This window comes from Solanum stenotomum, chromosome 1 (assembly GCF_019186545.1).
Source record: "Solanum stenotomum isolate F172 chromosome 1, ASM1918654v1, whole genome shotgun sequence".
Classification (NCBI taxonomy): Eukaryota; Viridiplantae; Streptophyta; class Magnoliopsida; order Solanales; family Solanaceae; genus Solanum; species Solanum stenotomum.
The window spans coordinates 26120242-26144454 of NC_064282.1; the positions used below are offsets into that span (position 1 = coordinate 26120242).

At 31.4% G+C, this 24213-nt stretch overlaps 2 protein-coding genes across 4 annotated transcripts in view; both read left to right on the forward strand.

The window, feature by feature from the left end:
- LOC125869835 (uncharacterized) overlaps nt 1–24213 on the forward strand; it is a 525520-nt gene that overhangs the window by 472944 nt on the left and 28363 nt on the right. The window lies entirely within an intron of this gene.
- On the forward strand, nt 1992–11172 carry LOC125869694 (DUF21 domain-containing protein At4g14240-like). Of its 2 annotated transcripts, XM_049550150.1 has the most exons (14): nt 1992–2293; nt 3854–3930; nt 4468–4551; nt 4641–4754; nt 6666–6749; nt 6866–6937; nt 7227–7294; nt 8673–8760; nt 8850–8923; nt 9008–9377; nt 9471–9517; nt 9607–9688; nt 9966–10079; nt 10965–11172. In XM_049550150.1, exons 1-13 carry the CDS (start codon nt 2059–2061, stop codon nt 10074–10076), a joined length of 1506 nt encoding a protein of 501 aa, XP_049406107.1. In that variant the 5' UTR covers nt 1992–2058; the 3' UTR covers nt 10077–10079; nt 10965–11172. The 2 variants fall into 2 exon arrangements, with proteins under 2 accessions (XP_049406107.1, XP_049406112.1); XM_049550155.1 differs by lacking the exon at nt 10965–11172 and having other exon boundaries at nt 9966–10338.

Sequence of the window (24213 nt, forward strand, 5' to 3'; positions counted from 1 at the left end):
GATGGCCTCCTTCATCTCGAACTCGGCCCGCTGATGTCCCTCCAACTCCTTACGGATGTTTTCGGTCTCCTCGATGGTGAAGTCTTCAAGAGTCTTGAATTTGCCATCAGCCACGTTCATGCGCCGACCTAATATCTCCACTGCCTGCCTCGCCACTTCAACCCTTGAGACGCACTCTTCTCCTGTGGTGATATCGATGGCCTCCTCGCCATGTTCATCGTCACTGGCCTCGGTGGTTAAGGGTGGATGAGATGTTAGCGCCTCGCTTGGTGTAAGATCCAGCAGTATTTCCTCATGACTCTTATGGTGCTTCTTTTCCTTTCGGGCCTTCTTTCCACTATCCGGACGGACGTTGGTGGTGCTAGCGGCGTTTACGTCCCCTTCGATTGCCATTCCCTTAGTGCAAACCTTCGCTCTGATACCACGATGTCACGGACTTAGAGTTTTTACTAAAACTCCGTGCGGCACTTGACAACTTACTCACTATCCTTTCAAGATCTCGTAAGCTCAAGTAAGCCTTTAAGACAAGATCGCTAAGAGAATGCTAAGGAAGATTTAGAAAGATCAAAGAGAGTTTTTGGAAAAAGGCTTTTGTATTGCTTTGGAAGATTGCTTTACACTTGAGTGATGTCTTGCAAATGAGAGACACCTCTATTTATACTACTTTCTAAGGACTAAAGTGCAATTAATATTTACATGAGAAGTCCCTAAAGTATTTACACATTGGCCTCCTTTCTAGAGAATTCTACATAGTCTAGAATTCTCCAAGGCTTTCTTGAAATATCTAAGGCATTCTAGAGTTCTCTCTTTAACTCTAGAAACCTCCACGCCTACTTGGCTGCAAAATTTGGCTCGGATAGTGGCGGGACATGACATATAGCCCCTTTAACTTGTCCTCATTTTTTATTTTGACACTTTATCTTAGCTTTGTTCAATTTTAACACTTCAACCCTATTTTTAATGTACCATTTAAACACAAAATACTAATTTTATGATTTGTTTAATTCTATTTATGTTTTTTTAACTGAAGTTTGCATTTAAAAAATCAACGTACGTCTATTAGTTTTCATAAAAAAAAGTATAAAATTAACTGATGGACATTATATTTTTTCTAAACAATAATTTCTTTTTAGAATCTTTCTATAGTTTTTTGCGTGAAAAATAACCGATGAAATTGTGTTGGTTTTTTTTTATTAAAAAATTCATTGATAACTCGACGAAGTCTATCGAGTTTTAGCATTTTTAATAGTCTTTTTAGCAATGAACAAGTCTCTCTTTTTTTTACTTATTTTTAGAATGAGTTTATTTATTCGTATTTCGTGAAATTAAAATTACAAAGCGAGTATTTGCATTAAATTTAGATAACTTGAATGATATGAAAAAAAAAACAAAATATGTGTTGTTATTTAATTTAATTGAATGTCTAAGAAAGAAAATCAAAGCACTTTCGTTGATTTATTTTCGTGCAAAAATACAGAGAAAATCTCAAAAAAATGTTATTATTTCAAAAAAATCGATGTTTGTTTGTTATTTTATTTTTTGCGAAAATTAACAAACACATGTTGATTTTTAAAATACGAAACTGCAATTGAAGAACATAAATAAAAATAAAGAAATCATAGAAATTAATGTTTCGTGTTTAAATGATACATAAAAAAGTAAGAATTAAAATGGAACTAGACTAAGATAGAGTATCAAAATGAAAAATGAGAACGAAGTTTGAGAATTGAGGGGTTAGTATGTGTTTGGCCAAAAACTTGAAAAACAAATATATGACATGTTATAAGTTTATGAATAATGAAAATTGGAAAGCAAAATTCGTACAAGATGAATCCAATTAAAAACAGCCCAACCCAGATCCAAGAAAAGGACCCATCCGTATATATATATATACTTTTATATTCCTTACCAACTCCTCTCACTTCATGCCACGTGTCAATGACCAAACTCAGAAAAACATTGAATTAATACTCTCTTTATTAGTATAAGAAAAAAAAGAATATCCATTTTGTTCTTGGGTTTGTGATTTTGTCTCCTGAAGAAGAAGAAGAATTAATTATGCAGCTGTTAAATGCAGTGGAAATTGCTAGAATGACTATGAGGGCACCTAATTCTTTAGGTGCAGAAATTGCATTTGGGACTGTTACATGGTTTGTATATGCTGGGATCTCATGTTTCTTGGTACTATTTGCTGGAATTATGTCTGGTTTAACATTGGGTCTTATGTCTTTGGGGCTTGTTGAACTTGAGATCCTTCAACGTAGTGGAACCCCTCTTGAGAAAAAACAAGCAGGTTTTCATTTCATTTTAGTTCTTGATAATTCTTGTGTAAATAAAGATTGGGTTTTTATGAACTTTATTAGTGTATCTATGTTTGTTTGAGTTATTTGAGCTTGTATTTGAAATGGGTCTGATTAGAATGTACTGGATAATATGGAATTGATGTATTTTTGATTGATTGATTTGGCTGATAGGAATACATCTATGGTAGGGGAAATTAGTGTTTGCAGTAATTTTGGAAGGGTTTAAACTTTTGAACATTGTGGAATGGATATATTGTTTGGGATTGAAGCATTAGGGAAACAATAGTTGATTGATTGATCAATGATCAGGACTATACCTATGCTAGGGAAGATTACTTGTAGTTTTGATGGTTTTTACTTTTCAAGAATGGTTTGAATTTTCATTTAATTCTTCAGAATTCTTGTAAATAAAGATTGCTTTTTTATGAACTTTATTAGTATATCTATATTTGTTTGAGTTATTTGAGCTCGTATTTGAAATGGGTCTGAATAGAATGTCCTGAATAATATAGAAGTGATGTGTATTTGATTGATTGATTTGGCTGATACGAATACAGCTATGGTAGGGAAAAGTTGTGTTTGTAGTAATTTTGGAAGTGCTTTTAACCTTTAAACATTATGGAATGGATATAGAGTTTGGGATTGAAGTATTAGAAAAAAAATAGTTGATTGATTGATCAAAACTACACCTATGTTAGGGAAGATTGGTTTTGTACTAGTAGTTTTGATGGTTTTTACTTTTCAAGAAAGGCATAGTCTTGAATAGGTTCTCTATTTGAGTTGAGTTTTCTTTGACCGAATTCCAAAAGGGTTCTCTATTTTGGAGGATAGACGTAATTATTGACGCTACTTCAGACATCTCCTTGTGTGTGTTGAGATCAGATGGTTGTGAAGCTCCATAATGCTTTTCATCATTCTGTATCGTGATGATTAATCATTGGTAGACTATCAAATTCATTGGATTTATTTTTTCTGGATTGTGATTTGAGTATCATTAGTAGTCTGTCAGTTGTGTTGATCCTTCGAAAAATGATGCTGCTTTTACCTTAAGGCTTACATGTTATTGCGGAATGGTCATGATGTCTGCTCTCTTCAATACTTCTCTGTGTACGTGTGTTAAAGATTGAAATCATATGTTTGTGAAGCTCAAGAATTCTTGTTTTCATTATATTGAAATGGATATTCTTTTGATAACCAACTTAAATGATAATTGGCTTTGACAATTTAATGGCTGTGTGAAATGAATGATGTTTGTTACTGGTATATTAAAGTGATTTTGGAGCTTAGGCCTTTATTAGTTGAGATATTGAAGGGTGATACAAGTTGAAATGAACCAGTCATTTCTGGAATAAATTATCATTCCAACTCTTACTTTAAAATAGGATTGATTAAAACATATATAATTATTTCTGGATCTAACGTATCTGTGTGGCTAAATGTATATACAGGAACACCTTATAATTGTTTCTGTTATTTGAGTTGTTGCTTCCTTTTTGGAGGGAATTTCACTCATGGATATTTCTCATATTCACTGATTTCTATCTTTTCAGCTACAATATTTCCTGTTGTTCAGAAGCAACACCAGCTTCTTGTGACCCTCCTTCTATGCAATGCTGCTTCGATGGAGGTAATAACCCTGATATCTGGCTTTTTGATTCAGTCTAGGATGCCTGCAGTTAGATATACAAAATGTGAAACAAAAACAAGAAGAGGAAGTTGGGTATGGGGAAGGTGAGTGGAGGGGGTGAGCAGGAGAAAATGCAACAGCGAATAAACATTTTATTTGTTAAATTGGAATGATTGTCGTCCATATAAAATTGACGAAGTTTTTAGGCACTGACCTGGTTTTTGAATGCGGGGTTGTGCAAGCGAAGAGATATATTGATGGACTTGAAACTAACCAGATGCACTTTCATGGCCCAGCTAAAGTAAAGCGGGTGCGGAAAATCTGAAGTAGACACAGTTGTTGAATCAAACTAATGAATTAAATGAGAGAATAGGGATTTACCTGTTCAAGAAAAAATGATTGATGAAAGTAGATCAAATGTGGAGAAAATATTAATGTCTTTTTGTAATTTATTTACTTGTAGATGTACTTTGTAATGAAGTGAGGTGATAAGGATCTTTACTTTTTTTTTTTTCTTTTTCATTCTTTGAATTTCAGGCACTACCTATATACCTGGACAAAATTTTCAACCAATATGTGGCCATTATACTATCAGTAACTTTTGTTTTGGCATTTGGAGAGGTAATATCTACTGCTTGGCCTCAACTAGTATCTTAATATTAAAGAGCTATACGTGATGCTGTGATGCTCCTGCTATTCTTTGGTTTCAGGTTATTCCTCAAGCCATATGCACAAGATATGGACTTGCCGTAGGTGCAAGCCTTGTCTGGCTTGTTCGTGTTCTGATGGTTCTATGCTACCCAATTGCTTACCCTATAGGAAAGGTAACTACTACAGTCTTTGAGCAATTGCTTCAAAGATATAGCTGGACGAGTACAACTTTTTTCCTTGAGATCATCGGAATCATCCAAAGAGAAGTGACAAGCCAAACAAATGCATTGACTTAAATTACTACCATTATAAGAACACATCTGAAATGTTTAAAGGCTTTTCGAGTCATATGGATATTGTTGGTTTGATGCAAAGCTAAATGAATAAAGGAGGATTTATCCTCTAACCTGTTTAAATCATTTTGAGAGTGACACCAGTAATCTATTGCATCTCTAAGAAGTTGCTTAGGTTAATATAGATGTCCAACCCTAAAGTAACCAAGAGTTGATCTTGATCCGACTGCATATGTTTATAATTGTTGTATATCCAACTATCTTTATGTGATTCTCATTTAGGGTTCTTTCTTGTAGAAATTAGTTTACCATTAAGATTAGATCTTGTGGAACTTATTGTGTTGATGGTGCTGATGTAGTTTTCCTATTCCATTCAGTTAATTTTGACTAGATTTATGTTTTACCTGAATGTGGTACAAATGGAGCGAATGGATAATTAGGATTCTTCTAGTCGACCCATCTAGCTTGAGATTGACATGTAGTTGTTGTTAATGCTAATGTTATACGATTCTCATTTAGCGTTCTTTCTTGTAGAAATTAATTTGCCATAAAGACGAGATCTCGCGGAACCATTGTGTTGATGTTACTGATGTTGTTTTCCTATTTTAGTGGACTTAATTTTGAATCTTTGGAATGAAATCCAGTTAGAAAAGGAAATCCAATTAGAGATAAGCTGTCCATGAGCATCATGGCATAGGTAAAAGGGAACAAAGAGGCAACTCTTTTTGTGTTGTGTTCCATACCTGAATGTAATACAAATGGAGCGAAATGGATAATGAGGATTCATATAGCTGGCCCATTAGCTTGAGGTTGACAAGTAGTTGTTTTTGTTGTCTATGTTGCGCGGACTCTTCGGAATCCCTATTGCACCAGTGTCGTCACGACAAGGGTGTGAATGTAGATCCATACAAGATTTGGTTGACTTACCTTGGGTATTTTGTCCACATTTTGTGACCGAGAGGATAAATTGATTGGGTATTTGGTTTGATCTTTGGGTTTATGTCATATATATAGTTATATAAAGTATGGGAATGCTTCTCTTATGCAAGATAAGATAAGTGAGAAGCATTTGAATAAAAGATCCTGGACAACTGAATAGAATAAATTCAAATCATGTTTCTCACTTCTAGGAAATGCTTGCACTGAGCTTCTTTCTGCATTTGAACTTTGGAAAGAGCAGAAAGGACTTGTCTGAGGATGGCATTTGCATTTCCTTTTGGCTAATAAATGCTGGCATAGATTTGGTTAGATACTTGACTTGTTACTTGATTATATTTATGACATGCTGTGATATCAATGCTCAACAATATTTTGGAAGTGAAAAGAGATTTAGATAAAGGAGGCTTGAAACACGAAATGCCAACCCATATGATCTGGTTTTTTCATAGTCAATCTTCTAACATCCTATTTCAATGAATCCTTGTTCTTAAGCAAAGTCAAGCCAATCTTTTAAGATATAGATGGCATATGAAGTACTAAAGTCTAAAGCTGAATTTATTCTTCAGTGTCCTTGCACTTCAAAGTTAGCTAGTATTTTATCAATTGTCTTTTCTGTCTAGAGCTAGTGAAACATTTGTCTATGACATTCTTACTTCGTCATATAGTGGTCTTAATCAAGAAATGAAATCTATATCTTTCTCTACCTAGAACATATAACAACATAACAGTTGTGCTTCTCTATGTTTTGTTATCCTAACTGCCAGTGAAGTTCTTAAGTGCTTCCAGATTAGGTTGCCAGTTCTCAGAAATGGTAGAACCTCTGACTTTATTTTTGCTGGTTTGTCTTTCCAGATCCTGGACTGCGTGTTGGGACACAATGAAGTACTATTCAGACGTGCTCAGCTGAAAGCCCTTGTTTCTATTCACGGCCAAGAGGTTTGAATTGTATCTTGATTATCTGGAGTAATTTGAATGTCTAACCAGTTGTTACCAAGCTACATGTTCCCTTGGTATTTCATATACCATGGTTCATTATTGAGAAATTTTTGCAGGCCGGCAAGGGAGGTGAACTTACACATGATGAGACAACAATCATTAGTGGAGCACTGGATTTGACTGAGAAGGTAATGTCTGTTTCTGACATATTCAAAAAGTCAGTATCTGAGATTTGTAGTTCAAGACACCAACTCTTGACTTATTTAATCTTTATAGCCTATTATCCCCTTTTCTTGAGTGTGTGTGGGGGGTGGGGGAGAGGAGTTGACCATAGAAGAAATACTCAGCAACTTATCCTTAACCTAATCAATATGTAGCGTCTTAAATCCTCTTGACTGTACTTTCTCTCTCTTTGTTAGCCATGGTGGTGTAATGATCCTCTTCTCTTTTGTTCTATTCTTTTCTTCTTATGAATAGACTGCTGAGGAGGCAATGACGCCCATTGAGTCAACATTTTCATTGGATGTCAATTCAAAGCTGGACTGGTGAGTGTTGGGCAATTAGTCTACAATGCTCTTAACTTACAAACTTAGTTCTGTGTCATACTTCTCAGATAATGAACTTTCAAGGTATGGTATTTCATTGTCTGATGTATGCACTACAGTTTCCCTTTAATTTTATGTTGTCACAATAATGAATAGGTTTGCTTCTCATGATTAGTTGATTGTGGCTTACTTCATGAGAATCAAGCAACCAATAAGTAAATTTTCCTGTGCTACCCTCGAACACTTGAGCTGATGGTTAGCTTCTCAAAATAGGATTTGTTCTGCTATCAGTTTTAATGATTGAGAGTTAGCACAATGCTTCCATCTGTAATGCTTGGAAGTCAAAATTGAATAGTTTAATTGTAACATGTCATATATCTACTTCTCTGATCAGGCAATCCATGCATGCTTTAATTTCACTGCTTACATGTACCAAAAAAATGTTCAATGCTTACATGAAAGTGATTTTGGGGTTAATATGCCATTACCATACCTATCAAGGCTTACTATCTTCATCATCTTTTCTCTTATTTTTGTTTCCCTTTGGGTGGGTGCTGCAACGGAAGTTAAATTAGAGGCTTAGAGGAGCTCTTGCTAATTGAACCTTAGGTGTTGACTTAAGATTATGTTCTTATTCTTCCAAAAAAAGAAAAGGAATACTCTTTTCCAATGAGTTGTGTAACCTCCATAGCTGTATGTAGTAGTTATGTCCTCATGCAAATGTTTATGCTTGCATTTGTTATTTCGGGATTCCTGAGAGGAATGTGACTAAGGATCTATGTTGCTCAGATATGGCTGTGGGCACTCAACAGGGGGGTGGATCTAGTAGTCAGATTCATCATCATCAAATCTTAGGTCTAGGGGAAACAGATAGGAGTATGGCTACGGGTGCTAAGTTACAACCAGTAAATGTATATTGCGACATGTACAAGTATATATTTTGAGAATTAATTGAAGTTATTAAATCAAAGCTAATATGGTTAAATTCTTTTTAAGTACTTGAAATTTTATTCATAAGCTATCTCGTATGATAGCAAAATGTTCTAGTACTTTATGTAAACATATGGTGTAAACCCAAAATCGCACCAAATACCGAATCAGCCTATACTCTTGGCCATATAGTATAGTAAAAGCACCAAGTTAGGTTGACCAAATCCAGTGCGGGTCCCACCCACACCCAAATCGTGTCAGATCAACACGGGTGCGGTAAGGATTTTGAAGGATCTAGCTATGGATGCATTGTTGTTGATGGGTTAGTCAAATATTCACTTTTACTTTTTAAATATAAGAATATAGACTGAATGCATCTAGCCATATGAGGAAGACAACATTGGATATGTAACAAGTGATTAAATTGCTTCTTTTTTCCCCATCATAGGGAGGCAATGGGAAAAGTTCTTGCTAGGGGTCATAGCAGGGTTCCTGTGTACTCAGGCAATCCAAAGAATATTATTGGTCTACTTCTGGTGAGTTTTGCATAACCTTCAAATCACGTTTCACTTGTAATCTTGCTACTCTTTGAAGTCATGATGATTTGGTACTTGAATAATGTTAGGTAAAAAGTCTTCTTACAGTGCGGCCGGAAACAGAGACGCCAGTTAGTTCTGTTTCAATTCGAAGAATTCCACGGTATTAATTTCTAGTTCTATACTTAATTATGTTTTACAATTGTGACTTCTAAGCTCAAAATGTTGTTTCTCATACATCTTTCAGAGTTCCTGCTGATATGCCATTGTATGACATACTAAATGAGTTCCAAAAGGGTAGCAGTCATATGGCTGCAGTAGTGAAGATTAGAGGAAAAAGCAAAAAGCCTCCCTTGGTCATTGAGGAAGAGAATTCTCAGGATGTTGCAGTCGCTGGTGAAAGTTCTCTGTTAACTATACCTCGCTTGAAAGCAAAGAATGATAAATCAGATAGTGTTGTTGTTGATATTGAAAAAGTTACAGTACCAGCAGCAGTAACCTCACCGACATCTGGTGACTCACTGACAAATGCATTGACTCCGTCATCAGATGATATTGAGGATGGTGAAGTAATAGGTATTATCACATTGGAAGATGTATTCGAAGAACTTTTACAGGTATCTACTGGCGTTCTTTTGTTTTCACACATCCTCTTCTGCATAACTAGATTAACAAGTGGTACTTACATTTTAAAACTGGTCATGGTGCAGGAGGAAATAGTAGACGAGACCGATGAATATGTTGACGTACATAGAAGGTGAAACAGATTTAGAGAACTTAGTTATATCTAATCAGTGTTATATGTATTGGAGAGGATATTCTAATTTCTAACATTGATTTTAACAGGATACGCGTGGCTGCAGCAGCAGCTGCTTCAGTTGTGGCACGAGCTCCATCAATTCGTAGATTAACAGCCCAAAAGGCAGCTGTAAGTCCACATATATTTTGTACAACTCTCCTGAAATATGACGAAACCTTCTTGAAAGTCAATTTCACCATTTAAGATTTCTAAAATACATAACTGAGGTTGCAAGAAACTCGATTTGCATTTTGACATCAACTGATCGTAAATGACTACATGGAACATGAGCTTTGTTGTGCACCTAATAATGCTTCTAGTTCTGTCTATATCTTTCTTCTTCCTAATGTAGTTTGAGCTAAACATTTTCCTGATAATCGCGGATTTTTTAAATTTGATTCTTCAGGGAGGCCAAAATAAGGAAGGACATAGCCCCAAGAAATCCAGTGAGGACTCTTCTACCTCAAGAAGAATACAAGGGAGTCTTAGAGAGCCTCTCCTTGAGAACAAGAGATAAATAGTAAGCTAAAGCTTCTCTATCTCAGTAATGTGTAAAACCAGAGTCTGCAAACGCCGAGGAAAGGAAAAAAAATGCTTGTGCAATTTGCACATATAATTTTGTGAGGATATACTTATTTATGTGAATACATGCCCACTGTATGATGATACATCTCAGATTTATCAATTTTATGGGAATACTATGATTTCCATGTTGCTTTGTAAAGACAAATTAATAGTAACTATGAATAAGCCTCCCATTCTTGGCAAAGAAATAAGATGAAACTCTGAAGCTGGTTTAATGTTCCCTACTTAGTGATAATACTGAGGCAAGAATGTGTATTCACTTAACCGCGGTTAAGTGATAACAAAGCATATAAAACATGTCATGTATTCATTGAGTTGATGTAAACACGAGATGTGAGTAAAGACCCTTTGAACTCTGCTTGATCATTTCCAAAGATTTATGGATTCAGAATTTAAATTCACTACATAAAAGTTGTCTTTTTTCTAAACTTCACAAAGACACTTGATTGTGCCAATAAAAACAACAAGATGTCTGAATTACTAAAAGACTTACCAAAAGATATAACACAAAGTATGCTATATTGTTGTTTCTTCTTCATCAAAATGCTCAATCATATTATCATTCCAAAGAAGAAGAGTTACTGAACATCTCCAAATAATATAAATCCTTGTTCTTTGTTCTTGAATGTACTTACAACACCTCTGCCATGACCTAAACTTCAATTTTCTTGGCAATAATAAGTCCCTTGTCATCATGATCATGAAACTTGATAAAACTTTGGCTATTCAAGAAATGAATAAAGATTGTATTGTTTGATAGACAAGATATATAGTTTGAAAACACAATAAAAATATTAATTTTGTGTTAACTAATTGACAGATGTTGTTTGCTGATTGGTGAGTATGTGCTAGCCTGTAAAGGGACCTACTAAGTTTTTGGTAGAAGAATAAGCAGAGTGATCAGCTTGTCTCCCTGCCAAACTCCAAAAAAAAAGTAAGTGACTCAACCAAATTGTCACACTTATAAAACAAGCTTTTTTTCAACACCTTGTGAATATATTTTTAAGATATGCTACTGTTTAATTATTCTCAACAACTATGATTTTTTTACAGTTGAGAAGAGAATATATGGGAAGATAAGAATAAAATCGTTATAGTCGGTTTAAAATACATGAACTTTGATATTTTTACAATATGAAAATGCTCTTAGGCATCTTCTTGTCCCTTTATTTATTCCAAAGGCCACATAGAGTACAGGAAATACTGCAAGGAATTTGGATTCTTTTTAGATTGATAAGTTCATTATTCACTCATCTCTTCTTCGACATGTTGTCCTCCTTATATCCCATATTCACATTAATGACAGAGTCAGAATTTTTACTAAATCAATTTAAAGTGAACACACGAAGAAATTAAAAGGGTCCTGTAAATCCCTTTGCACTATATCCCATATATATTTTATTTGTCGGATTTAAGTTATATACCACATCGTAACAAAGTAAATAATCTTCACACCATCAATTGTTTTTAACTAGTTAGAGCAGATTATTTATTGCATTTTTAGGTTATTAAATTAAGATTACTATTTTTGTGTCGTCGTAAATTATTTTTATCCTTACATTGTTAAAAAAAAAACTATACAGATCGGTGTACATAAGTTAAACTTTTTTAAAAAAAAAACTGAAAATCTTCATTTAATCAATAGGATGATTCATCAATTTGATTTCATTCTCATAAATTGAGAACATGCATGCATTGCATTCCCCCAAATTATAAAAATCAAATTTTTTATTTTATTTTATTTTATTTTGGGAAAATAATAAATAAATTATATTTGTGCAACATACACACATATATGTTGGTTATGAACGGAATATTTTAATACATATTAAAGAAAAAGAAAAGGAAAGAGACTTATAATGAGAAGGTCAAGTAACAAAATGTAATTTACAATTATCAAGAAGAAAATAGACACAGTTTTTACATAGCTAATTATGAAAATAAATAAAAATTGAACCCAACAAATCTAAAAAAACTAAATCATCCTAATATAGATTCTAGGAGAAGTTGTCCTAACACAAAAGTATAGTTAATTATGCAAATCCACAAAACAAAAAATGTGATTTACACCATTATAAAACAAAATTGAAGGTAAAAAATAATAATCTAAAATTACTTATCCCAACACAAAAGCATAGTTATGCAAATCCTCATAATGTAGAGCTTTCCCTTTTGTTGTTTCACCATTCTTCTTAACTTTGATAATCTCATCTGCTTCCTCATCATTATTATAAATCTTCCTCTTAATTGATTTTAAAAAAAATATTTCACAAAAAAACTTGCACCAAATAGGCTACTCATCAAAAACTCCAAATGAACCTTCTATTTATACATGAAGACTTGACTTTGATTTGATAATTAACTACATAATTATATATTAATTAGAATGTAACTTAATTAGGTATTAGAGTAGGGGTAGGGTCACAATGCACCCTGAGATAACATCCATGTCACGTGCCCTTTCGGGTTTAAGTCTTCCAAGTACATACATAAATAGATAAATCTTTGTCTGCCACTATAATCATGATTGCCTCCCGTAGACACGAAGCTAAGATTTCAAGTTTATGAGTTTTGAATTTTATAATAATGTGATAATAGTCGAATTTTAAATTTAATATTCGTACACAATAACATAAATATATTATTTGAACAAAATGTACTGAGTTCGATTACACACCTGCATACGAGCTACTAGCTCCGCGATAGCTTAGCCACGGTCCACCCATACGTGTTAACAATTATATTTAAGTTATTTGTATCTAATTAATGTACATCTTATCTTCCATATGGGTAATTAACCCCACTGTCTGTCTTTTCATCAACACTATTATTATATTACTTCTTTAATTTCCTAATTTATTATATAATTATATATTTTATATTTTACACATAGATGAGAGACATATATAAATGAGAAGTTATAGATTGTGAAGAACCTCCACGACCCCAGGAATGCCAACATTCATGCAACAATAAACTTCACATGACTGTCCTTTAGATACACTAAATATTATTCGGTCCAAACATAAGCGCGGTACCATATAAAATTGTGTTATCTCTTGGTAGTTTGTCAGCTTAAAAATGTATGAGTTATTTATCTTGATTCGTCGCCATGAGGGTCACATACTCTCTAAGACATCTCCCTTCTACTCTTATGTTTTCTAGGTTGTATTTACGGTAATACTCATATGTTTCATTTTACTTGATCTTTGTTGATTTGACATTTTTTATGAATTTTTTTATTTGGGATTTGTTTTATTAATGATCTTTTGGAAATTAAGTTTGACTGTTATTACTTTATGTAATTAGTTAATTATAAGGATAATATTGAACAAAATATAAATCTCTCTTAATTTGTTAAAATAAATAAGTAAAAAGAAAAATTTATTTTTGGCATAAAGATCAAGTAAAATGAAACGAAGTAAATATATAAGAATGATGATTTTTTTTCTGTATATATTTTATTTTGAAAGTCAACATATATAACTAACCATCAAACTATACACAGTTAATTCTGTTTAGACAGAGTTCAGCACAAACTTTCTTAATATGATTATCTTTGGAGATTTGTTGAATCTCTCGATATAGTGCATTTAACTTTTAATCAAGTTTCTTATTTTAGTTTAATGAGATAATTTATAGCCCACACAAATATTATAATTATGACTTCTTCCTTTTTAAAAAGGGTAGAGGAAAGAGACATGAAGGTGAGAACTATTAACACTATAATTAAAATAACTTTTAGCAGTAATAAATATGCACATTAATAAAAGAGGGATAAAGTATTTATCGACATTACTTGTCATTAGATCCAATATTGTTATAGACTTTAGAGATATTTACAAAGAGTGTTAATAATCTCTAAAAAACCATATTTAAAATTAGCAGTAATTGAGTTATTGTTGTTAATTAATTGCCGCTAAAGATCATATTTAACCTAGTAAAGGTGGGAATTGGAAAATCAAACCCTCAGCAACAATGTGAAAATTCAGATAGTCAACCAATCGAACAATTAAAATTCCTCTAATAACTGACTCATTTTTCTTTTGTTATAAAATCTGTGCCTAAACAAACACTACCACATAAATTGGAAGGAAGGATGGGTGTTGTATATAAGTAGTAAGTGGGTGAGAAACTTTACTTGATTCTTTTGCATGTGTTTTATCTTTTTAATAGCAACATTTCCTCTTGAAGAAAAAAAAAAAATCAATTGTACTATTGAAGATTTTATTAAGTTTGAATTTGATAAATAAAACATATATGTCCCACTAGCATGTTAAAGAATGGTAGAGAAGTGTTAGATCCTTATCTTATAGGCAAGAGGAATCTAAGATAAGATCTTTAAAAAACACATCAAACACCTAATAGTGGACCTAAAATGAATTGTACACTTATCTCAAGTTAATGCATACTCAAAGTCCCTTTGATGGGACAAGATTAAAATTAAAATTGGCCCTCTTCTTATGGAGTTTTCCATCAATAATTAATATTTATATAATAAGTACAACCTATCCCTTAATTTACGCTTAATCCTGTTTGAAGGTGTGACAGGTTATTAAAATGACAAGTTGTTTTTAATTTTTGTAGTGACTTTATTGAACTCAAAGGAAAAGACCAAAGTGAGTGGGGGGAAGTTTCCCACATTAATATTAATAATAATGCATGTATTTGATGTGGACTAACTAAGACACTACAATCACAACATTCTCTTTTTAAACATAACTAATAAAAAGGCAAAATCATAGCAACTCCAAAAGCTCATATATCCACACATATATCTGAGATTGTACGTATTAGACTGTTGGGTCCTTGACTAGCTCCTTGTTGGTGAAAAATCTGACCGACTTGAAATCAGAGTCGTTAAAGTCTTTAGCAATATTTAGATAGAAAGTTAGTTGTAAATACTCATATTTATCATTGTTGCTAACTATAATATAATGACAATTGAAGTTCATGCACATATGGTCGAAATTTAATCATTTTTTGTTTGAGCTTTAGTTGTACATGGTTAAAGTTTAATCGTTTTTGCATGACTTTAATTATTTATGTCCAAAGTCATGCACAGATGCATATATGTTTGAAGTTCAAGTAAAAATAACTGAAGTCCAACTATTTTTATCTGAACTTCAAGCAGAAATGTCTGAACTTCACTTTGATGCAATTTGATCATATTAATTTTTCAAGTGTAACTTCAAACACGGCATGCCTAGAGTACATATATGAGCAAATATTTTTAAAAAATGGACATGGATTATATGACAATATCAAAACAGGATGTTTTTGCTCTCTTGATATATAGATTATTACCATTCAATGCTCAAACTTTATTGATCCGACTAATTTGGCTTTTACCATAGAAGATTCACTCTGCGATGTTTTAGTGCTCCCTAACTATTAAAAGAAATTCATTCCAAAAACTCAAATCTAAAAACTCTGACTAAGTATGGAGTTTTTATTTTATTTTACCACACCCATTGATGGCATACCATTATAGTAGACTGTAATGTTTTATCAGACTTTGTTTTACTTTTAAGAGTAACTTTCACATATAACAAACATAAAAATTATATTTGTATGTTACATTTATAGTTTGCATAATTGCGTTCCATAGCAAATTTTATGTTTGTTATGGAGCTTTTGATTTATATAATTCGCTAGATACATCTAATTTTATACAAATTGTTCAGTTTTGTATAAATTCATTTATACATTGTAATTTGTACTGTATTTGTATAATTATAAGTGTATAGGATGAAAATATATGTATTTGTATTTGTATATACACTTTTCTCTCGCTTTATACAAACACAAACGCATTTTATACATTTGTATACCGAATGAATAATTGTATACCGAAAATGACTAATTATATATAGAACTAGATGGCAAAAAAATGGGATATTTGCTGCGAATTACAAATAAAATAAACTATGGCTATAACATTTAATTTGAATTAATAGTTTGCTATTTCATACAATTTGCCACCTAACCGGTTGAATTTTTTGGTGTTTTTTTTTGTCCATAAATAATGTCAGAATATTTGCAAATTGAAGTTCATTATTTATATTGATTTTATATATTGAAAATATATATTTGCAAATATTGAATGTCAGTAATTAAATAACTTGTGAAATATTGAAAATTTATTCGAGTAGTATTAAAGTGAAATGATCATTTTTACTCACAAATCCTCTTAACTTTTTTTTTCAAGAGAAATTAACTTATATCTAAATAAATATTATTTTTCAAACATCAACTACAAAAACAAAAACAAAATCACTTTCAATGAAATATTATATATATACGTGTATCATCTATTTTGAACAAAAACAAAATTTCAGTCTGTTTTGCTGACTAATTATGAAGTGTACACAAATTTTATTTTTTGGGTGCTAAAGAATATATATGGAGATTATTTTTTAATTAAGAAACGTGATGCAAAAATAAATATAATCTTGAAAAACACGTTGTCTAGTTTATTTGTTTTTTCGTTTAAACTTTGTCATTGGTCATTAATGCGCAAAATGTACTTACAAATTAAATTCGACATCTCAAATATAATCTTGAGGGAAGAAGGATTATATTGTTTGATTGGAGTTTTGATCAAAATATCGATTGAATTCAGTCAGTTCTCCTAAAAGTAATTTGATGGAATATTTAAATGATTGACTCCATTGATTTTTAATTTTCTCGATCTTTGACACCAAAAAAAGTTCAATCGAATTCGTTGATTGACATCAAATCGATTGAATTGATCAATTTTTTGGTCGATAAAAAATGAATCACTTTTAAAAAAAAAATCGATTTATCATATATTTATTTAGTAGTATATAAGATGTGATCGGAAGTGTAAACACTCGTTATATTATTAGTTGTTGCAAGGCATATACAAATGTTGTGGTACTATATATTTATGTTGTTCTATTGTTTAATTGGAGTTTTGTTCAAAATATCGATTGAATTCAGTCAGTTCTCCTAAACATAATTTGGTGGAATATTTAAATGATTGACTCCATCAATTTTTTATTTTCTCGATCTTTGACACACAAAAATTCCAATCAAATTCGATTGGTTGACATCAATTATCGATCGAATTGATCAGTTTTTTGATCGATAAAAAATGGATCACTTTTTTAAAAATCAATTTATCGTATTTTTATATAATAGTATATAAGATGTGACGGGGTTACTGAAAAGTGTAAACACTCGTTATATTATTAGTTGTTGCGAGGCATATAATAATGTTCTGGTACTATATAATTATGTTGATCCTTTAGGAATGAAAATTATATTTTTGATTTTTATTTGTAGTTTAAACTTTAAATTCCCTAAACGAAAAATACATTATTTATATTGAAATAAACAGTATTTAGATTAGTAATTGATTTGTTTTGTAACAAGTCATAATATGAAACCTATAGTTAATTGGGAAAAAAGAAAAATATACCTTCGAACTATCGTAAATGGTATGCATATACTCTTCGTCATACTTTTGGGACATTGGTGCCCTTGCCGTCCAAAAACTAGAGCATATATATCCTTTATACTAACGGACATACACATTTCATAATCTTATCCATCGATCCGACATTTATTAAATATTGGATCGACGGATAAGATTGTGCCACGTGTCCCTATTTGTCTTCCGTTAGAGTGAAGGGCATATATATATATGCTCTAGATTTTGGATGGCAGGGGCACCAATGTCCTAAAAGTATGACAGAGGGTATATGCATACCATTTACGATATATAGTTCAAGGGTATATTTATCCTTTTTCCCATTCTAATTTATACATCATTTTGGTCAATAACTGGAAAATTTAAAACTAAATACAATTTTAATCACNGCATATATACCCTTTATACTAACGGACATACACATGTCATAATTTTATCCATTGATCCGATATTTATTAAATATTGGATCGACAGATAAGATTGTGCCACATGTCCTTATTTTGTCTTCCGTTAGAGTGAAGGGCATATATGCTCTAGTTTTTGAATGGCAGGGACACCAATGTCCTAAAAGTATGACGGAGGGTATATGCATACCATTTACGATATATAGTTCGGGGGTATATTTTTCCTTTTTCTCATTCTAATTTACACATCATTTTGGTCAATAACTGGAAAATTTAAAACTAAATACAATTTCAATCACCCAAAAATTTAATAATTATGTCTTTCAATATTTGTTCAGAGGAATAGCCATACCCACTAGGCCACTAACAAAATAATGTTCTATTTTTTTTTAAAAAAAAATGAGGGTTGCTAAGGTAAGAAAGTATCTTCTAGTACCTCAATTTTAAAATTAATGGGTTCAAATCACCAACTAAGTAAAAAGATAAGAGTTTTGAAAAAGGTTAAATAATATTATTTTTAAAAGAAAAAATAGTTGATTTGGTGTATAAATATTTGCTTTTGGGAGCTATATACTCGAAGTTGAATTTTTTTTTTTCCAAATATGCTTACTTTGCACCACTTCACATATATGGAATTGATATTGTAAAAGTTTGTATTTGACTTGCCAAGTTTAACTTTGAACATTTTTCACTAAAAGTTGTAGCTTTGGTAAGGCTGCTTCAGACATATATAAGTTCCATATTTCATAAAGAATACACAATTCGATCGTCAATTTGTTAAAACAATAACAAACTATTATGCAACAATGATGATTTTCCACTTTTTTCAACAACACTCATTTTGATAGGGAAGCTACAAGCAGACAAAATCGGAACTCTTTTTGCTAGGCGTATATCCCCCAATAATATTAGTAAATATTGTAATCAACCCCTACCCTCCTCACAATATACTAATAATAATCGTGCTTTGCCACTCTCTTGTACTGATGCTAAGTAATAGTAATATATATTACTATCGTTTTGTACCAGAAAAAAAAAAAAAGAGGAGGAAGACAAAAACAATATAGTAGAAACAATTTTTTCTCAAGTTATATTGAAGTATTTTAAAAAAAAGTAGGTACAGTTAAATAGGAGCGACCAAATAGAATATTCTTCTAAAGTTACCTATAATTTGGATATCTGTTAAACTTTTTTGAAAAAAAAAAGAGAGTAGGTACATGATAAATAGAGGTGGCCAAATAGAATATCCAAAATTTAAACATTGTGAGTTTAAGAAGAAAGAGTCGATTTATCATACATCTACAATGTTTATTAGTACTTGTTTTTTCTACATATATAGGATCGCTAATATTGAGTTCTATCAAACCTGATAACTAATCATCGGATCGCGATCGCAACTGCTGGCCATGTAACGAACTTAAACTATACATAAGATATGACATGAGATATAATGATAAATAGTATACATGCTCTTTAGTTTCACTTGCTGGTACACACATTTAACCTTTTCACAAGAAGATGGATAAATTATACTAGAAAGATTTAATTACCATAATATATATATGTTAGATTGATGTCTCTTCATCATCAAAATGCTCAATCATTTTGTCATTCCAAAGAAGAAGAGTCACTGAGCATCTCCAAATGATATAAATCCTTGTTCTTTGTTCTTGAATGTACCTACTACATCTTTGCCATGACCTAAACTTACATTTTCTTGGCAATAGTACTATGTCCCTTGCCATGATCATATAGAACTATGTTATTTACACGCTTCAATCCCAAACACGTTGGATGGATCGGAGTTAGAACTAACAAAAAAACAAGTGAGAAAAAAGATACTTGAAAAAGTTTGAACTCTTTGGATATTCAAGAAATAAATGGAGAAAAATAACAATGATTCTTTGATAGCCAAGATATATAGTGGGAACTTTTGTAAAGACAACAAAAAAATATTTTTTTAAAAAAATAAAAAATAAAATTGAGGTAGCTAGTGACAGATGTCGTTTGCTAATTGGGTGTGTGTCAGTTTGTAAGGGTCCCACTGGTTTTGGGAGAAGATTAAGCAGAGTGAACAGCTTGTCTCCCTAGTTGTCTACTATTTCAATACTGCACAAGCCCATTTTGTCACTTACAATATATATATATTGCAGTATACCAACAATAATAATAAATATGGTTATACCATGACCACACCAATTAATATAAATATTGTTAAAGATTTTAGCGACTTTATATGCATGCAATGGCAACTCAATTAGTACCGCTAAATGTTCTTATGGCGATAAATATTAGTACTATTAAAAGAAAAATTATTGTCACTAAATGCCTTCTTTACTGTGGTGTTGTGGAGATATTTATTAATGCAAATAGCTATAGTTCTTAGTTGGGGATGGATAATAATGAAAGATTCTTTAAATTATTCTAAAGATAATATTTATACTGTTGGGAAAAGATGTGAAAGGACCCCAAATAATATCAGCATGCATGAACTTTAATTTGATTTCTTGCAAAATGATGAAAAGTACAATGTTCCCTTAGCCATCATCTTGTCATAGTTGGTTGGAATAAGCATTCCAAAAGGTTGTAAATAGACTTGAAAACAAATTAATTAAGAAAAATGTGTGCTCTTTATAACGATTTGATTTTATATGAGATATTTACACATACTCTTACATGAGCAAGCAAGAGATTGTAGTTTCGCATCATACCACCCATTATCGAAAAAATATTGCTTGCTTGATTTATGAAAAAGAATCAGATTTAGACGAGACAATTTGCTCACACAATTTAACAATTTCCCATAATAAGGAAATTCATGGAAGGGATATATATGGATTCTTTTGAGATAATACAAATTCATTTTCCATTTGCCTCCTCCCTCCTTAGAAATCATGCATTGTCCACCTTTCATTTGATTAAGTATGACCTCTTTGAAATCCCCTCCACCCCTTGATCACAATACCATTTCATAATTGAATGGTTTATCAATCTAATTCAATTTTTTATTATAAAACATACAATTAAGTAAATAAAAGTGTAACATCCTTAATAAAAACTACCAAAATTATTGAGAAAATGCATGCATGCATGCATATATTTAGACACTTTATTAATAGTACTTAATCCTAGCTAACTATGCCTACAATTATGCATTCTTTTGAAATTTGTATCGCTTAGGGCTCTATTTGAGGAGATGAAGGATTTTTTTTACATATCCATGGGCTTGAACTCGAGACCTTTATTAAGAAAGGAACAATACCATCCACTGAACTACATCTGTTGGTGGTACAATGATACAATTATGCATTCATGCTGCACATAATACTTATCAATTAACTCTACAACACAATATTAGATCTTAATATTAATGATCCTACCTACTGCTAAATGAATCGATAGGGAAAAATGATGAAGATATATAATTACTATTACAAAATTAGAATTGTTGATTATGAACAATCTATTTAATACTAATAATACAAATAAGAGAAAACAAAAGGAAAAATATATTACAGAACACTCTAAGGAAAACTAAAAAAGGGTTAAGTAAAAAATAAAAAAGACAAGAAAAAAGCCATTTACATAATGATGAAAAAAGCAAAAAGCAAAATTGAAAGCAAGAAATCTATGAATTAAATTGAACCATCATGATAAATGATTAATATAGATTCTAAGAGTAGTACTTGTCCCAACACAAAAGCATAGTTATACAAATCCTCATAATGTAGAGCTTCCCCTTTAATTGTTTCACCATTCTTTTTAACTTTGAAAATCTCAGCACCCTCATCATCATTTATATTTGATCTCTCTAACCAAACTTTCAATAATTAATTAATCAACATCCAAAGGAGCTAACCTTCTATTTATACATGAAGATATATAGTATAAGGTACAACAAAATATAGATAAATCCAACACGCAACAAGGCATAGTGGGACATATTTGGAGTATTGATAAAGTGGACCTTATAACCCATCATTTTCCCTCTAACACTATAAGTTTATATATGTGAAAAACTCTAAAAAATATTTCATTTGTTCTATTTTATGTGAGATTGTGAAAATAAGAAGACTTTATTATGAGTCAAATACATGCAAATTATTGTACTCCCTCTAGTCCATATTAAGTGAATTATTGAAGATGACATACCGAAAAGTTATAATTTATTTTTCACTATTACCATTTTGATTTAAGAATTCTGAACTCTTGATATTTTCAAAGAATTCAACTATTAAACTCATTAAACTTAAATTTTGCTACTTTGACATACATGCATACATACATTTTGAAATTCATTATGGTAGGGTCATAGTGCACCCTGAAATAACATTCATATCATGTGCCATTTCTCTATTTCAAATATTAATTTGTGGTAATAGACATGGAGGGTAATATTAATTATTAGTATGTATAAATTATAATATAATGTTTGCCAGCCATTCATTATTGCCATCCGTGTACTGTTTTAAGTTAATTGAAAACAGCAAAACCTTATCTTCCATGTGGGATATTAACCCCACTTTTATGTCTTTCAATGAACATACACCATACTTTATTACTACTTTACAAAAAAAAGGACATATATATAGAAATCAAACACTAGCTAGTTTGATCAGAAAAAAAGCATCTGATTAATCTTGTCCCCATCCATGCAACATTACTTTCACGTGACAACATCTACATGCATGCAGTGCAATTGTTAAAAAAAATTGACGGAATCAAATTGCTCTGAATATGTTGTTGTTGTTATGATATATGTACACATATATTCTTTACTGAATTATGATGAAGTGAAAAAAAGGTTAGATTGACCTTTGTATTATTCCAAATTGAGCAATTTTGATATAGTATTACCGAGTCACTAGGAAAAAGTCTTGTCAACCAACGTGTATGTGGATCTATTCAAATTTTTAATAAAGTTAATTGGAAAAATACGGACGATAACGAGGTTCAGTGTCAGGGTAATTTTAAATTATAGTGAAAAATGCAAATGGTACAAAAAGACTTTTTCTCTTCAAGAATTTGAATCTGTGGAGTCCACTAATTTCATTGAAGCTTCGCAATATAGTCAAGATTTCCCAAATAATGCTACTTAGATATATGTTACCGTCTGATTTTTGATATTGCTTTTTCTATATTTACATTAATTTTGGAGTTCTACACTGCTTAACATAGGCCATCATTTTGTATAATTAATTAGAGCGAATGGTTAAAAATACACTTGAAGTATTTTAAATTTCTGAGTTTCATAGAATTATTGGTGTACGAGTTTTCTTGTCCGAACTATCACAAATGTTTATCAAAATACACATCGACTAATATCTTATGGTGCATGTACTACATTCTTTTTTCAAAATAAATAAATAATAGTCAAGTGGTACTGCACGTGGATAAATAATTCTTCTATGGCGATTTTTCGAGTTTCATACTTGAACTAATTATGTGTGCGAGTTTTTTACCTGAACTATCACCAAATGTTTATCGAAATACACTTCGACTAATATCGAGGTAAATACTAAGTAAATTGTTAGGTTAAAAGTTACAAAGGTTAATATTTTGTTTAAAATTTAAGACTTTTTATCGATTGAAACGGTGATTTTGACTAACACATTATTTACTTAAACTCTCTTTTATTGGTCTTTTTTTGTGTGTTTGTGTGGAATTTGCTGCATAAAGACATTCCAGATGACTATTTCTTGTTCATGTTCTTCTCATTGTGGGGCTTTCACATTTGTAAAAGACATTCACCCTCATTTTGTAGAAATAAAAAGAAAATATGACCAATGAAAAAAGAGGAAGAGGGCAAAAATAAAGAAGACAATTTGATTAGCCCTTGCACAAGAAGAAAATGGTTGAGAAATAATGATAAAGAACTAAAGAAGAGTGAGCATAGGATTTAAAAGGAATTAATTAAATTGATGTTTGTTAAAAAAGTTAATGGAACAACTCATATCACTATGCCAAAAATATTTTTTACGTCAATTAATTAACGACAATAACTTAATTGCTTCTAAATATGTAAGTGATAATTAGCACTATTTATAAATATCTCTAAAGACTAAAGCTGGATCCAATGACAATTAACTAATGTCATTAAAAACTTAAGCATTCTTTGTTAATGTGTATTTTAATTGCCGTTAAAAATTATTTTTATTATAGTGTATAGTTGTTATTACATATGTCAGGTGGATGAAATTTAATGA

What these genes read in the sequence shown, in the direction of transcription:
- LOC125869694 (XM_049550150.1), top strand. Translation starts at nt 2,059, where the DNA reads ATGCAGCTGTTAAATGCAGTGGAAATTGCTAGAATGACTATGAGGGCA. An exon ending in TTGCTTACCCTATAGGAAAG is followed by an intron (nt 4,755 to 6,665) that starts GTAACTACTACA and finishes TTGTCTTTCCAG; the next exon opens with ATCCTGGACTGCGTGTTGGG. An exon ending in CACTGGATTTGACTGAGAAG is followed by an intron (nt 6,938 to 7,226) that starts GTAATGTCTGTT and finishes TCTTATGAATAG; the next exon opens with ACTGCTGAGGAGGCAATGAC.